The sequence below is a fragment of the Ascaphus truei genome, chromosome 5 (genome assembly GCF_040206685.1).
Source record: "Ascaphus truei isolate aAscTru1 chromosome 5, aAscTru1.hap1, whole genome shotgun sequence".
Classification (NCBI taxonomy): Eukaryota; Metazoa; Chordata; class Amphibia; order Anura; family Ascaphidae; genus Ascaphus; species Ascaphus truei.
In genome coordinates this window covers 193,153,145-193,167,794 of record NC_134487.1, presented here as the reverse complement: position 1 = coordinate 193,167,794, position 14,650 = coordinate 193,153,145, and the positions used below count along the sequence as shown (strand labels likewise).

At 48.8% G+C, this 14,650-nt stretch overlaps 1 protein-coding gene across 3 annotated transcripts in view; it reads right to left on the bottom strand.

Moving 5' to 3' along the window:
- PKD2L2 (polycystin 2 like 2, transient receptor potential cation channel) overlaps positions 1-14,650 on the bottom strand; it is a 1,160,187-nt gene that overhangs the window by 776,636 nt on the left and 368,901 nt on the right. For all 3 annotated transcript variants that reach the window (XM_075601557.1, XM_075601558.1, XM_075601559.1), the window contains exon 4: positions 12,648-12,781. In XM_075601557.1, coding sequence (XP_075457672.1) covers positions 12,648-12,781 — 134 coding nt within the window. The remainder of the gene's footprint in view (positions 1-12,647; positions 12,782-14,650) is intronic.

Here is a 14,650-nt window from a genome sequence, read left to right as displayed (position 1 = left end):
ACTGACTGACTAGAGGGGTGACTGACTGACTGGAGGGGTGACTGACTGACTGGGTGGGGGGTGACTGACTGACTGGGGGGGTGACTGACTGACTGGGGGGGGGTGACTGACTGACTGGGGGGGTGACTGACTGACTGGGGGGGTGACTGACTGACTGGGGGTGTGTGACTGACTGACTGGGGGGGTGACTGACTGACTGGGGTGACTGACTGACTGGGGGGGTGACTGACTGGCTGGGGGGGTGACTGACTGGCTGGGGGGGTTACTGACTGACTGGGGGGGGGGTGACTGACTGGGGGGGGGGTGACTGACTGGGGGGGGGGTGACTGGCTGACTGGGGGGGTGACTGACTGACTGAGGGGGTGACTGACTGACTGGGGGGTGACTGACTGACTGGGGGGGTGACTGACTGACTGGGGGGGTGACTGACTGACTGGGGGGGTGACTGACTGACTGGGGGGGGTGACTGATTGACTGGGGGGTTGACTGACTGACTGGGTGCGGGGTGACTGACTGACTGGGGGGGTGACTGACTGGGGGGGTGACTGACTGACTGGGGGGGGGTGACTGACTGACTGGGGGGGTGACTGACTGACTGGGCGGGTTGACTGACTGACTGGGGGGGTGACTGACTGACTGGGGGGGGGGGGTGACTGACTCACTGGGGGGGTGACTGACTGACTGACTGGGGGGGTGACTGACTGACTGGGGGGGGTGACTGACTGACTGGGGGGTTGACTGACTGACTGGGTGCGGGGTGACTGACTGACTGGGGGGGTGACTGACTGGGGGGGTGACTGACTGACTGGGTGGGGTGACTGACTGACTGGGGGGGTTGACTGACTGACTGGGGGGGTGACTGACTGACTGGGGGGGGGGGGTGACTGACTCACTGGGGGGGTGACTGACTGACTGACTGGAGGGGCGTGACTGACTGACTGGGGGGGGTGGGTGACTGACTGACAGGGGGTGGGGGGTGACTGACTTACTGGGTGGGGGGTGACTGACTGACTGGGGGGGGTGACTGACTGACTGGGGTGGGGTGACTGACTGACTGGGGGGGTGACTGACTGACTGACTGGGGGGGTGACTGACTGACTGGGGGGGTGACTGACTCACTGGGGGGGTGACTGACTCACTGGAGGGGGGTGACTGACTGGGGGGGTGGTGACTGACTGGGGGTGGGGGTTGACTGACTGACTGGGGGGGGTGACTGACCTGGGGGGGTACCTCTGGTGTCACACACGTACTCCCATACACACATACACACACACACAAGCACACACACACACCCATATATACACACACACAACCATATATACACACACACATACCCATATATACACACACATATATACACACACACACACACATTCATATACACACACACACACATCCATATACACACACACACATACACACAAGCACACACGGGGGGAGGAAAGGCCGCAACCACCACCACGCTCCTTCCCCACCCACACGCGCCCATCTCCCGCTCGTGGGGGGGGCAGGCCGACATCCCCCCCCCATACCTCACGCGGGCATAGTGGAAGCTTTGAGGAGGTGGAGAGGTGGCAGGGTGGGTGGGAGTCACGTGGCGGGCGCCCAACGGAACGTTCAGACCCGCCGTGGCCGCCACTGCCCTGCTCCTCCCTTCGGCATGTCCCGCAGTGCACGGGCAAACAGGTATGCACCATTAAGCTAGTCAGCCCGGTATAGCCCCCCCCCCACCTCATGCGGCGTCTGTGCCGTCATGAAGTTAGCTGGCAGGGAGGCACGTGGTGAGGGAGGCACGTGGTGAGAGCGCCCCCCCCCCTACGACAACCGGGCTGCAGCAGTGGGGACCTCCCGTTCCGGGCAGCGATCGGTGGATCGAGAGACAGGAGGAGGGGAAGGGGACAGGAGGAGGGGAAGGGGACAGGAGGAGGGGAGGGGGGGAGAGGAGGGGGACAGGAGGAGGGGGACAGGAGGAGGGGAGAGGAGGGGGACAGGAGGAGGTGAGAGGAGGGGGACAGGAAGAGGGGAGGGGAAGGGGACAAGAGGAGGGGAGAGTTAACGCAAAGGCACATACTGGCGGGAGAGGGCACGAGCAGAGGGTCGCGGTGGTGAGAATGGAGCCATGTGGGGACCAGGGGGATCACACGGGTTTGCTTGCAGGGAAGGAGCAAAGGGGCCGCAGCATGGAGAGTACTTACCCTCCAACAGATCTCCAGGCAGAAAGAATGGCCGCTCGTTGGGGGTGGGCTCATATAGAGCCTGGCCGCGCGCCCACAAAGCCTGGGAGCGCGCGCCAATCAGCTGTCAGGTAGGGGGAGTTTTTTTTTTTTTCAGCGTGAGCAGGGAAATTTCAGCGCGAGCAGGGAAATTTAAAAAAACAAACACGTGTGCTGCTTGGGCCAATATTTACTCGCCCGGAGGTTAAATCTACAATCCCCGGGCGTGTAAATTTATATGATTGTCGAACACTGATGATGGGTATACATGTATTTATATGCTGAAACACCAATCCTCTGTTCTACTTTAGTGTTATGATACACTTACCCATTCGACGCATGTTACATTAGTCTGCATATGTTACAATTTTGCAAGTGATTCGGATGAACCAGGGATACATTTCTCTAAACCTTAAACGTTACTTTGTGTTTAGTATCTCCATCTGTTGGTACAATTTTCTATTGTATACCTTGTCAGGACTGGCTGACTATACCTTATTGCCCACCACCAGGTACTCTCTGAAGGGACATACAGTACCTTATAAGCTTTAGCATTGGCTTTCCCTATACAGTATGTGAATTATACCTGATGAGTGAAGAGAACACTCTCTATTCTGGCCACCATTTACCGTATTTTTAAACACACCCTTATTTATACCCCACACTCCCTGATATTGCTCCCTCATGTATTTAATAAATTCTTTTTTGCTTTGCGTCGTATAGCACTTTGGGCTATCAGCCTGGGATATATTGTTTAGTCCCATTAAGTGTTTTATTCTCATAGAGTGCAATTTTGGGTTTCTTGTCCAATTGATGGTCTCTACCCCACTTGAATTTTTGTGTCCATGCTAACGCTACCCTATGCACCATGAGATAATAATATTTTAATTAGAATAATTAGGAGAGCGATAAACATTGTATGTCTCAGTGTCTAAAACCTTCAGCAATTTCAATAACACCAAAGAATATCAAATACGGAAGTTCATAAATTGTAACACTGCAGGAGTAATATACATGGGGGTCTGTATATGTGGTAAGAAATATGTGGGTAAGACACGCCGTCCACTAAAAACACGCATATTAGAACACATAGGATCCATACATAACAAACTGGACACCCCTGTTGCCAACCATGTAAATAAGTGTCACAATGGGACCTGAAGGCATTAAGCTTCATTGGAATAGATCAATTTTCCCCTGGCATCAGACGGGGGGATTGGGATACGGAATTGTTAAAAAGAGAATCCAGATGGATTTACACTTTGGGAACACTGAATCCATCAGGACTTAATGAGGGGTTTGTTTTTAGCCCCTTTATCTGACTCTCCTTCTAGATGTGTCTGCACTATAACATCTGCTTTCAATATGCCTGGAAAATCAAATATCTATGATCTTCAGAAGTGTGTGCTTTTAATCTACAGGTTGATAATTTATATCAACTAGGGATCGTTCAAATAAGGGCTATCCTTAATATATCATAATAGTGATTAATCATCACGAACATAGTTTGACAATGTATTAACTCCAATTATGTGAGTGACTGTATTTCTCTACTACTCACAATTACACTAAGTATGCCATTGATACTCAGTCTAAATGCTTTATTTATTGACATATTTCATATATTTAGCAGAGGACAAAAGAGTCTGGCAATGTGATTTGCTGCTTATCTGACCACCATGTAGTGTATTCTCACAATGGGACACTGTGCCTGTTCAGGTCCAGCAAGTTAGGGGTTAACCTCGACAGCCACATCACTAGTGACTATATAAACCCTCACTAACCCAAAGGGACCTCCCCCTATGAGTTACTAGCCCTTAAGAAGCGTTCTGAGGCTAAGGCCCCGCTCCCAGAGTCAGCGCGCCCGCACTGCAGACAGGCGGTGCGCTGACACTACACAGACCGCGATATGCGGTCTGTAGGGAGCGGGAGCCAGAGCGGGGGGTGGGCGGGAGTGGGAGGTTTGACAGGGAGGGGGGGGCGTGGCTTGAGCGGAGGGACCCGCTACTCTCCCCCCCCTCCATCCCTCCACGGACTCGGGCTTGAGCTGCTGATGGTAAGTATTAAACACACACACACACAGGCACTCATACACACATACACACACACACACAGGCAGGCACTCACGCACTCATACACACACACACGCGCACACACAGGCAGGCACTCATGCACTCATACACAGCCACACACACACACACACACACAGACAGGCACGCACGCACTCAGACACACACACAGACAGGCACTCACGCTTTCACTCCACACTCCTCCCCGCTCCCCGAAGCCTCTCCTCCTCCCGAAGCCTCCCCTCCACATTGGCTCACAGCCACACCACGTGACGCGTCAACGCTAGACATCACCATTTTCTTGTGTCCCCTAGCGGCTGACGCGCCACAGCGTGTAGTGCTCTGTGCCGCCAGGGGGGACCGGGACCGGCTCAGCAGGATTCCCCTGCTGGTGGGAAACTCGCGTGTGGCCGCCCGCGCCAACGAGCGCAGCGGGACCGAGGCCTTACGTGAAATGCGCGCGTTGGCCACACTCCTCCTCACACGCGGGCCGCTACCATTGCGGCTGCAACATTCACTGATATTTTATCTAAGTTGCGGAGTCCCGGCGTCTTTTCTACTATTACTATTGCTACATCACGATCCTGCATATAGCCCTCTACACTGCAGGCTCTTCGTTGTAATAGGGGAATTCTATTACTCATTGCTTACTATTTAGGCATATCCTCGAGCACATCAGCACTGATATAACAATGATCAGTGCTGATGTAGGGGATAATGCATGTATAAGTCAGTGTCAGTGTTAATTACCTTCTTGCCTCTGTTTGCGCTGGTTTGAATACTGGAAACATACTTACTCTGCTATTTCTGCTAATACTGCAACAGTGTTCATTTCTAGTATAAACATCATTGTGGTCTGTGCAGGATAGCCGTTCAGTCTATCTACATACGACATTATCTAGTTACTGTTAGATCTGCACCAACAGATAATTGGGATTGATTGGGTGATAGGATGTAATTCACCTCAATCTCTCAGTATAGCAACCTACTTAGTTGCTATATTACTGTGACCAATTGATCACCTTCTACCTCACAACAATAGCAGTTTACTCATACATTGTTACTGCATTGCTGGGAATGGTCAGGTGATAGGAATTTACTCACCATTAACCCCACAGTACAGCAGCATATGTATCTTGGGCTACTGTTTTTTCTGTGATTGGACGGGTGATGTCTATCCCTCACATACAGCACAACTGCTCATTCATAGCAGGCTGCTGTGCAACTGATAAACGTAATTGACACACTTCTCTTATACAGGGACATGATATACAAGACATATGGGTGATCTTAAAAGATCCTTCTGCGAATTTTATCAACCACCTTATGCAGTATTTCATCCCTACTGATGGACTAGCGGCTACGTGGCCACACATAGGCATATATCTCTGCAAGGTTACTTTGCCATCTGAACACCTACCATTAGTTAGGTTATCAGTAGATCAGTTGGGTCTACCTCACCCACATATATCACTGGTTACTAAGGCAGTTATTACAGCAGTGAACAATATTAACCCCTAATCCTATTAGGCTGTTAATGCACAGCATAAGATTTTGACTAATTGACATATCTTCCATATGTAAATCAACATAGCTCACAGCAATGTTATTTTGATCATTGTTACATTATATGCTGTTTATTTTAAATCCCTTTATTTTATATTCGTTGATGATAATAAAATGTTTTAATACAACTCATACTCATTCTGTGGCTGAGTGCTCACTCACAAGGTTTCCTTTTTCTTCTAGTCTACGCTATTGTATCCTACCTAGAAGAGCACCTCACTCTTACTATCTAGCTGTGCGGGGCCTCTCTCTTTTGTGTGTAGCTACCCCCACACCTTCACACCTCCCCACCTCAAATTGTAGGCACTGTTACAACCGCCTCATCCGCCGGTTTGACGGGCCGGGCATCTCTTGAGGGTTACAGGCTCCATTGGACTGTCCTTGAGGGATAGTCTATCTGGATTGCCATGCTCGCTGCCCTTCTTGTGCTGGATGATGAATTCAAATTCTTGCAGGTCAAGACTGCAGCTCAGCAGTTTGGCATTTTCCCCGGACACCCGTAGTAACCAACTTAGTGGGTTGTGATCCGTGATCACGGTGAATGGGCAACCATGTAGATAGGGCTGCAGCTTGCGTAGTGCCCATATGATCCCAAGCACAACTTTTCAATAGTGGCATAAGCCACTTCCCTGGGCAGCAACTTGCAGCTCAGGTACAGCACATGATGCTCTCCTCCCTCCTTCCCCACTTGGCTGAGCACAGCACCAATTCCAAAGTACGAGGCATCAGTCTGCACGTAAAACTTCTTGGAATAGTCTGGTGCAGACAAGATAGGAGCACTGGTCAGTGTGGTCTTTAATGCCTGGAATGCAACTTCACAGGCTGGAGACCAGACAACCAGAACTGAGAGTCGCTTCTGTGTCAAATCTGTCAGGGGTTTAGCCACGGCACTGTACTGCGGGACAAACTTCCGATAGTAACCATCGGTGCCTAAGAAAGCCATAACCTGCTTCTTATTCTCGGGGACGGGCCACTGCACTATCGCCTCAACTTTAGCTGGCTGAGGTTTAAGATGTCCTCCAGCCACCCTGTGCCCTAGGTACAATACCTCTGCCATTCCAACTAAGCACTTAGCGGGTTTTAAGGTAAGCACTGCTTCCCTAATTCTGGCTTGCACCGTTACTACATGCACTAGGTGTGAATCACATGAGTTACTAAAGACAGCAATATCATCCAGGTATGCCCTCGTGAAACTCTGCATAACTTCTAACAACCTATTGACCAGGCGTTGGAAGGTAGCCGGGGCATTCTTCATCCCGAATGGCATCACTAAAAATTCATAGAGGCCACATGGAGTAATGAATGCTGACTTCTCCCCAGCCTCCTGAGTCAAACGGATCTGCCAGTAACCTTTACTCAGATCCATGTTTGTCAGATACTTTGCCCCCGCTATCCCATCTAGCAGATCATCCATGCGGGGCATGGGATAAGCATCTGACACCGTCCCTGCATTGAGCTGCTGGCAGTTCACACAGAAGCGGGTGGTCCCGTCCTTCTTAGGTACTAGAACTACCGGACAAGCCCAAGGGCTCTGGGATGGTACAATTACCCCTAGAGCCAGCATCTCTTCTACCTCCCTCTCTATACTGCCCTTCACCTATGTTGATACCCGGTAGGCATGCTTATGCAAAGGAAGCAGATCACCTGTGAGCCCAGGATGATCTGTAATATGCGTTCTGGCCGACTTGTCCGAGAACAGAACCCTATACTGCTCTAACATTGCCCTAGCCTCTGCATTCTGCTGCCTACTCAACTGGGGACCCTATCGTTACCTGTTCCACTGTACCCCCCTGCCTAGCTTCCCCTAGTAGGTCCGGTGAGCACTGCTCGCCGGGTCTCCCATCAGTGGGTTACAGAAAGCCAGCACTGATGCCTCACTCGGTGCAAAGTACTCCTTGAGCATGTTACTGTGATACTGTAGGTCCTTGTTCTGCCTGTGTCACCATCTAGCTGTACTACATTGTTACATTCATTCATCTTTCTGAGAACCGTGTACAGTCCAGAACATTCAGCTATTAATTTGTTCACACGAGTGGGCTTCAGAACAAGTACTTGCTGACCTGGGATGGATGATCAACGACGGGCATTTTGATCATACCAAGTCTTCTGCTTGGTTTTAGCATCCCTAAGTTTGTCCTCTGCCAACCCCATGAGCATCTCTAACCGATCTCTGAGATTTACCACGTACTGAAGCCCAGAAGCATCAGTTTTGGTAGTCTCCCCTTCCCATCCCTCACAAAATAAGTCGAGAGGTCCCCGTATCCTGCGACCATATAGCAGCTCAAAGGGAGTAAATGCAGTAAATTCTTGCGGTACCTCTCGGTATGCAAACAGCAAGTGCTGCAGGTGCATCACCCAGTTTTTCCCCGCCACCTCTATAAAAGTTTGCAGCATTTGCTTCAGGGTACCATTAAACCTCTCACATAGTCGATTCATTTGGGGATGACAAGGGGCCGTGCACTAGTGCTTCACCCAGTGCGCATCCTAGAGACACTGTAACAATTCACTTATGAATTGTGACCCTTGATCGGTTAGTATCTTGCTAGGGAAACCTACCCTAGTAAAGATAACTAACAATGCTTTAGCTACTGCCTTTGCATCAATGGTGGCAAAAGCTATGCCTCAGGGTACCGGGTGGCAAAATCCACCACCGGGAGGATGTAGCGCTTCTTCGACCAGCTCGGAACCTGAGGGATCCCACTAAATCCAAAGCTACCCTCTGGAATGGTTCTCCGATTATCGATAATGGGTTCAGAAGTGCCTTCACATGGTCACCCGCCTTACCTACTTGCTGGCAGGCATCACAGGATGGCATCACAGGACCGGCAGAAATCTTCCACTGCTCTTGATGCCCCCGGCCAGTAGTAATGCTTCACAACAGCCGGGCTCTTGTCCGAGTGACCCCCTGATGCCCCGCTAGTGGAATGGGCTACCTGCAGTAACTACTACCTAAACTCCCTGGGTACCACTAGCTGTCTTCTACCTGTCCAGAATCAATCTAACCAGGTAGAACCTTGCTCGCTATACATGGTCCTGCGGTTTTCCATCTGGCATGATCACTTGCATCCCGGTGCCCGGGAGCAAATCATCTGGCTGGACCATATCAGGTCGGACAAGGGTAACAGTAGTACTGGAGTCCAGCAATCCGTCTGCTTGGCAATCTCCGATGGTCACTCTCCAGAGATACTTCTGCCGGACATCATTAGATTGCAACCCAACTTGTGCAACCTGATGTCCCTCTGTCTCCACTGCTGGTCCCGGGAGGCAAGCGCAGATCTCCACACGGGCATCCCTCTGTGGGTTGATTCCGTGGCTGTGCTTGATTCCTTTGTGTGTGCCAGCCGCATATGGGTGTGGCGAGCAGGGAGGTGATCAGGCCTCAATAAAGGTGTTATACCTGGCTGGTCATCCTCCCCTCGCATTGGGAATGAAGGGGTTAAACTTGTTTGCCATGCATTACTGTGTTTGCCCTGTCCCAGCCGTTTTTACCCCCATTTGCAGGCCATTCCCTGCCTGATGTGTTAAAAGACAAAATGCATTGCCTGTTATACCCTTTCACAGACACAAGAGGGAGTAGCGAGCGCCCAACACTAATGCTAATTGAAGACACGTGGCAAAAGTTTAAAGGGCTGTCTGTGAGATGGGTATCCATTGCTCTTTGTTTGACCCGTAACCACAAGTCAATTGAATAAGTGGTTGCGGTTAGATTCTCAAGTGTTTTACCGATAAAATGTATCCGTCTCTCGTTAACTTTGTAACTTGAAAGGCGGAAAGTCAATTGACGTGAGAATTGGGTGAACTTGCGTTCCCGAAGCTGGCATTTCAATTATAAAGGCTAACTCGGACCAGAAGCAACCAGCAACATGATTTTTGGGGTGCAAGTACACTGGCGACACACTTTATTGAAGTGTGGCCAGTTCCGCAAGCCGGGAGATTTCCCGGCTTGCAAGTGGCAGCCCCTCGGCGTGCCGCGCGTCTCCGATGCGCGGTCACGCATCATCGGGTGCCTGCGCCCCCTGCACGCGTGTCCAGGGCTCCCCGAGGGAGCCCTGGTGTCCCGCGATGTGGGGGACGGCGGCAGGGGGTTCCGGGGGACCCGGCGGACCCGGCAGCGGTAGGGAGAGCGCCCCGATTGGAGGGCGCTCTTCCGCTGCTTTGGCGCGTGCCCGGCACCCTCCGGCGCGCGCCAGGATACTGCTGCGGCTGAGAACGGGCAAATGCTCGAATAAACTCGGCCGCAGCAGTACATGCACATACATATATAAATTAGTTGTAGCACAAGCAGAACATGATGTTTTAATAAAGTGTGTACAAACTGCAGATTTAAAATGTAAGGCAGTATGTATTCTGTAAGCCCGGGAAAGAATTCCTCGGACATACAGAGGTGATATGGGTGAATGAGCTGGGGGTATTTTCATGTCTGTGCTTCAAAGGGGTTTCGCCGTGTTGGCGACCCCAAGTCTAAAGAAGTGTCAGGGATGAAAAGACCCAGAGACCCATAATGTATACACGGCCGGAATCCTGATAAGTGGCAGATCCCGGACCATTGACACCTTTGGGCCAAACCCCAGACTAAGAGGCACCAACAAAAGAGTGTATCCCAGTTATGCTAAGTTGCATGGGTGTCAGGCTGACACATGCGCTTTGCAAACCAGAAAGCCTTTTTGCCTGGTTTTGCAAACTGCGGGCAAAGCGGCCATTGGTGAGTCAAATATTCACACAGAGGGGATTGGGTGCACATGTTAAAAGTACCCTCGAACAGCCTATAACTGTGCCCACCGGACTATCCCCAAAGTGTTCAAGAGAAATCAAGAAACCATACATGATGTAACTACGCTTCACAGGACTTTGTTCAAAGCACAGCGGTTATGGTTCCAGTACGCAAGGAGTTAATACCATCGCAACCAAGAATTTACTCCAAACTGCAGAATTCGTTAGCCCTGGGGACTCCCGAACGAAGGTCTACGAACTTCTACAAAATATTTTGATTTGTCCAAGATATTAGATCGGCAAGTTGCGATCTAGCCATGGGACCTTAAAACAAAGACTGCATTTCTTGCGCTTTTGTGAAAAGGACAATTTATTTCATTTCCCCATCCCAGTAAGTGTTGTTTTAAGTGTATTCTGAAGTTGTCGTGTGTTTGACTATCAAGGAAATAAATCACAATTTATTTTGCTCATTGTTGTGTTTAATCGAGTACCCAGAAATATAAAACGTGCTGGCAAAGTTGTGTCCACCGTGACAGTGCTGAAATAAGTTAACCGGGCGTTAGCCCCAAATGTCTTGGAACTAAAATCGGCTTGCAATCCTGGCCACGACCACTACATTCAATTCTCAGAACTTGGCCGCAAAAAGCTGGACTTGGAAAATATTTCACCTCGGATTTCTGAAGCCGGTGCCTTGGGTATTTCTGTCAGAGCATCTTTTGGATGTTTCAAATTTGCCGCTGCTCTTCTGGCACTTAGAATGTAATGTCCGGATTGGCTGAGGGTTTCTTGTAGTATTTCTGAGTTCAGAGTTCTGCCAGTCTACTGAAGCCGGGCAAGCGTGGACTCAGAATCTGACAAGGGCATGTGCCAACTTTTCTCCTCTGCCATTTGTCATGCTGAATCCACCTGCAGAGATATGCTCCTCAAAGTCTGGGTTGGGGCAAATGATGGTCTGATGACTTCCATTCACCCCAGCATGTGAGTACTTGAGGCTAACTCCGATACCCAAATGGTTTTCACACTTGGCAACCTCTGAGGCTTTCATGTACGGAGTCTGACGAAACTTGCTGGCACCAAGCTTGGTAGCCAAATGGTCTCACAGAATTTTGGATCTGAAAGTTCCAGCTCATACTACAGTGCACAAGCATATAAGATTTAAAACACAATGTTTAATAAACTATTCACTTTAAACTTTCTAAGTCTCTTGGTTATGGGGAATAGAATAAGAGGTTGCACGTTTATTCTTACTAGCCATATTCCACACACATTTATAACAGGGACTTATAAACAATATCTCAAAACCCAATGTATGGTTGGAGCACCCCAGATCCCCTATATAGGTTCTGCGTGATCTAGGCATTATTTGGGCATCCCCCTTAACCTAGGGACACTTTGACAGGTTCAGGGACACCTCACATCACTATGCCCCATTTGCTATTCTGGTCTGTGAAACCTTGCGGTGAGTCGCATAACTGTTTTCAAGGAAGGATTTTGACCAGAGCATTGCGCCTATATGTATCCGTAATTCCGACCCACTTCCCGGGTTCATTATTGGGGTATCCAGCAACTCTGGACCCTGACTACCTAGGACAATCTGACAAGACTTTCCTTGCAAAACCCACCTTTAAACTCATAGCCTAGCAATCTCTGCTTTGCTGGCACACCTGGAAAGGTAAAAACACAAACATTCTTTATTGTCCGACAATTTACAGCAATGGATTTACAATCACTGTGCTCAAGAGCTGACACGCCCGAACCCCAATACATGGATCAGAGGTAACAAGCGAACTTAAAAATTTATTGTGAGCCTGGCTACCCCCTCACCATCACAATCGTTACCATACTTAACTCTGTGTGAAGACCTTTCTGGCAAAAGTCTATGAGATTGATATTTTCGTAATTGAAAAAGATTTTTGTAACAAATTGAACAAAATAAAAATTGCGTCCCTTTGGTTCTCATCAACATTGGAAATATCTCATGCCTCGAGTATAATACAGTAGGATATTCAAATACAATTAATTAAAAAAGTAAACCAGGGATAGTTAAAAAAAATTATCACAAATAATGCATAGCCAAATATTTTCTTACCTTCCAGAAATCAGTCATGGTGCTTATTGACTTAAAGTTTGTTGTGTCAGTCTCAGAAACAGTGTTTTCCAGCAAAAGATTAGATAGTGCATTATTTAAATTGTACATGTCCTTATTTACCATTCCAAATGATACTAGCAAGACAAAATAAAAGATTTTTAATGAAGATCTGTGAACACACTCAACAATATTTGACAATCAAAATAATTCAACATCTACAGATGCAGCAGCCGTTATTCGAACATACATTTTCGTGTGCGCTGATGTTCTCCACGCGGCCAATCACGCGGTTCATTTGTTTGAATTTCATGGATGCTGATTTCTTTGCGTGCAATTCTTCGCGTTTCCGTGGCAGAAATGAATGAATTGTAATGTGTACAGTACAGAACTGTGTCAATTTGCAGAACACTAAAATGCCATTTTCTGCACTCGATAAAACACGAGTCAACACGCGGCAATGACGCGCCATGACATGGGTATTCCGAAGTATACAACACATAATATGTTCGAATAACGGCCGCAGCATCTGTACATTTCCTGCTAAGTTGCTGAGTACATGTTTGTGATTGTGGCGATAGGGGGTTAATCAGGCCAATTAATAAAGGCATTATATCCGGCTGATTAACCCTAAATCGCATTGGGACTTAAGGGGTTAACTGTATGTGCACCACACTGACATGTTTCCCCCTACACCATCTTTATTGTCCCCATTTTGCAGCTCAATCCCTAGCTGCAGTAATAAAATTGTATATGAACTGTGCCAATTGGTTTTGCGACACAAGGGGGAGCTGCGAGCGCTAAACCAAGCGCTGATTGAAGAAGTGTGGCTGTGTATGGGTGACCGCTTTGAAACATAGGTATCGCTTTCTGAGCCCTAGACCTCGCAACCGCAAGGTTAATTGATTAAGTGATTTGAGGTCCAGCTGAAGTGGTTTCTGTCAAAATGTATTTGTTACCTTGTTAGCCTCTTAACTTGAAAGAGGGAAAGTATATTGACGTGGGTGTGGCGGTAGGCGTAGCCAGTCTTCATTAATAAAGGTGGAGTCTGGCTGGCTTCCCCTGAAACCGTATGGCAAGGGCTGAGAGTGTAAGCTCTTGGGTCTAATATTGTACCATACTGTGTTACCTGTAATTTTGTTCCCCGTTTATACTGCCCCCCATAGGTATAAGCTAGGAACTGTGTCTTTGGGGTTAACTATGTAAGCCCAGTGGGCTAGTTAATGCATTCTCTGTGAATTCCCTTTGCCTCATGGGCCTGCAGCTGCCTGTGCAAGCTTATAAGTGGATTGCCTTGTATGGGTGGCCTTTTATGAGAAATAGCTGCAGGGCAGAGACTCTGGCACATGAGGGAAAAGGGGAGATAGTTTAACCTGTATTGCCTGCCAGCAATGTATTAGAGCTGGTGTCTTAGAGAAGGTTTTAGAACCCCCACATTATAGGTGCAAATGGTGGAGTGCCAGCTCTTGTGTCAAATGTTGGTTTTCTGTGTTTTAAAAATACCATGCATTTTGGGTTTGTGCTATGAGTGGGACTGCATACAGGACAAAAGGCAGCCACAGGTAATTAGCATTTCAAAGCAAAAGGCCCAAGTAATTGGATTCCCTTTGTGCACATGGCCAAGGGGAGGTTTACAGGATATCTGCCTTTGTTTCCTCCAGACATTTTGGAGCCTTGACAGCAAGGGGTCTGGGACTAGTTAAAAACGGCCCTGTATGTCAAAACTCAGAAGCATGTATTCCATTGGCAAGTTTTGAATTTATCCCTCCTATCAGTGAATGCGTAGTTTTAATCCCTGCTGTAATTGGCTATTAGACTCCTCAATGATTTAGATAGGAATCCAGCCAATATAAGAGCGTGCAATAAAAGCAGCTCTCTCTTTTTTCTGTTGGAGATTGGAAGACAAGCAGCTGCTGGCGGGCCTCTCAAAGGTGCTTCTGTGAAAGCTATTCACACAGGGAAGCATGGGGAGGCCTAGCCAGCAGGCTGAATTTCGGTCCAGGAGC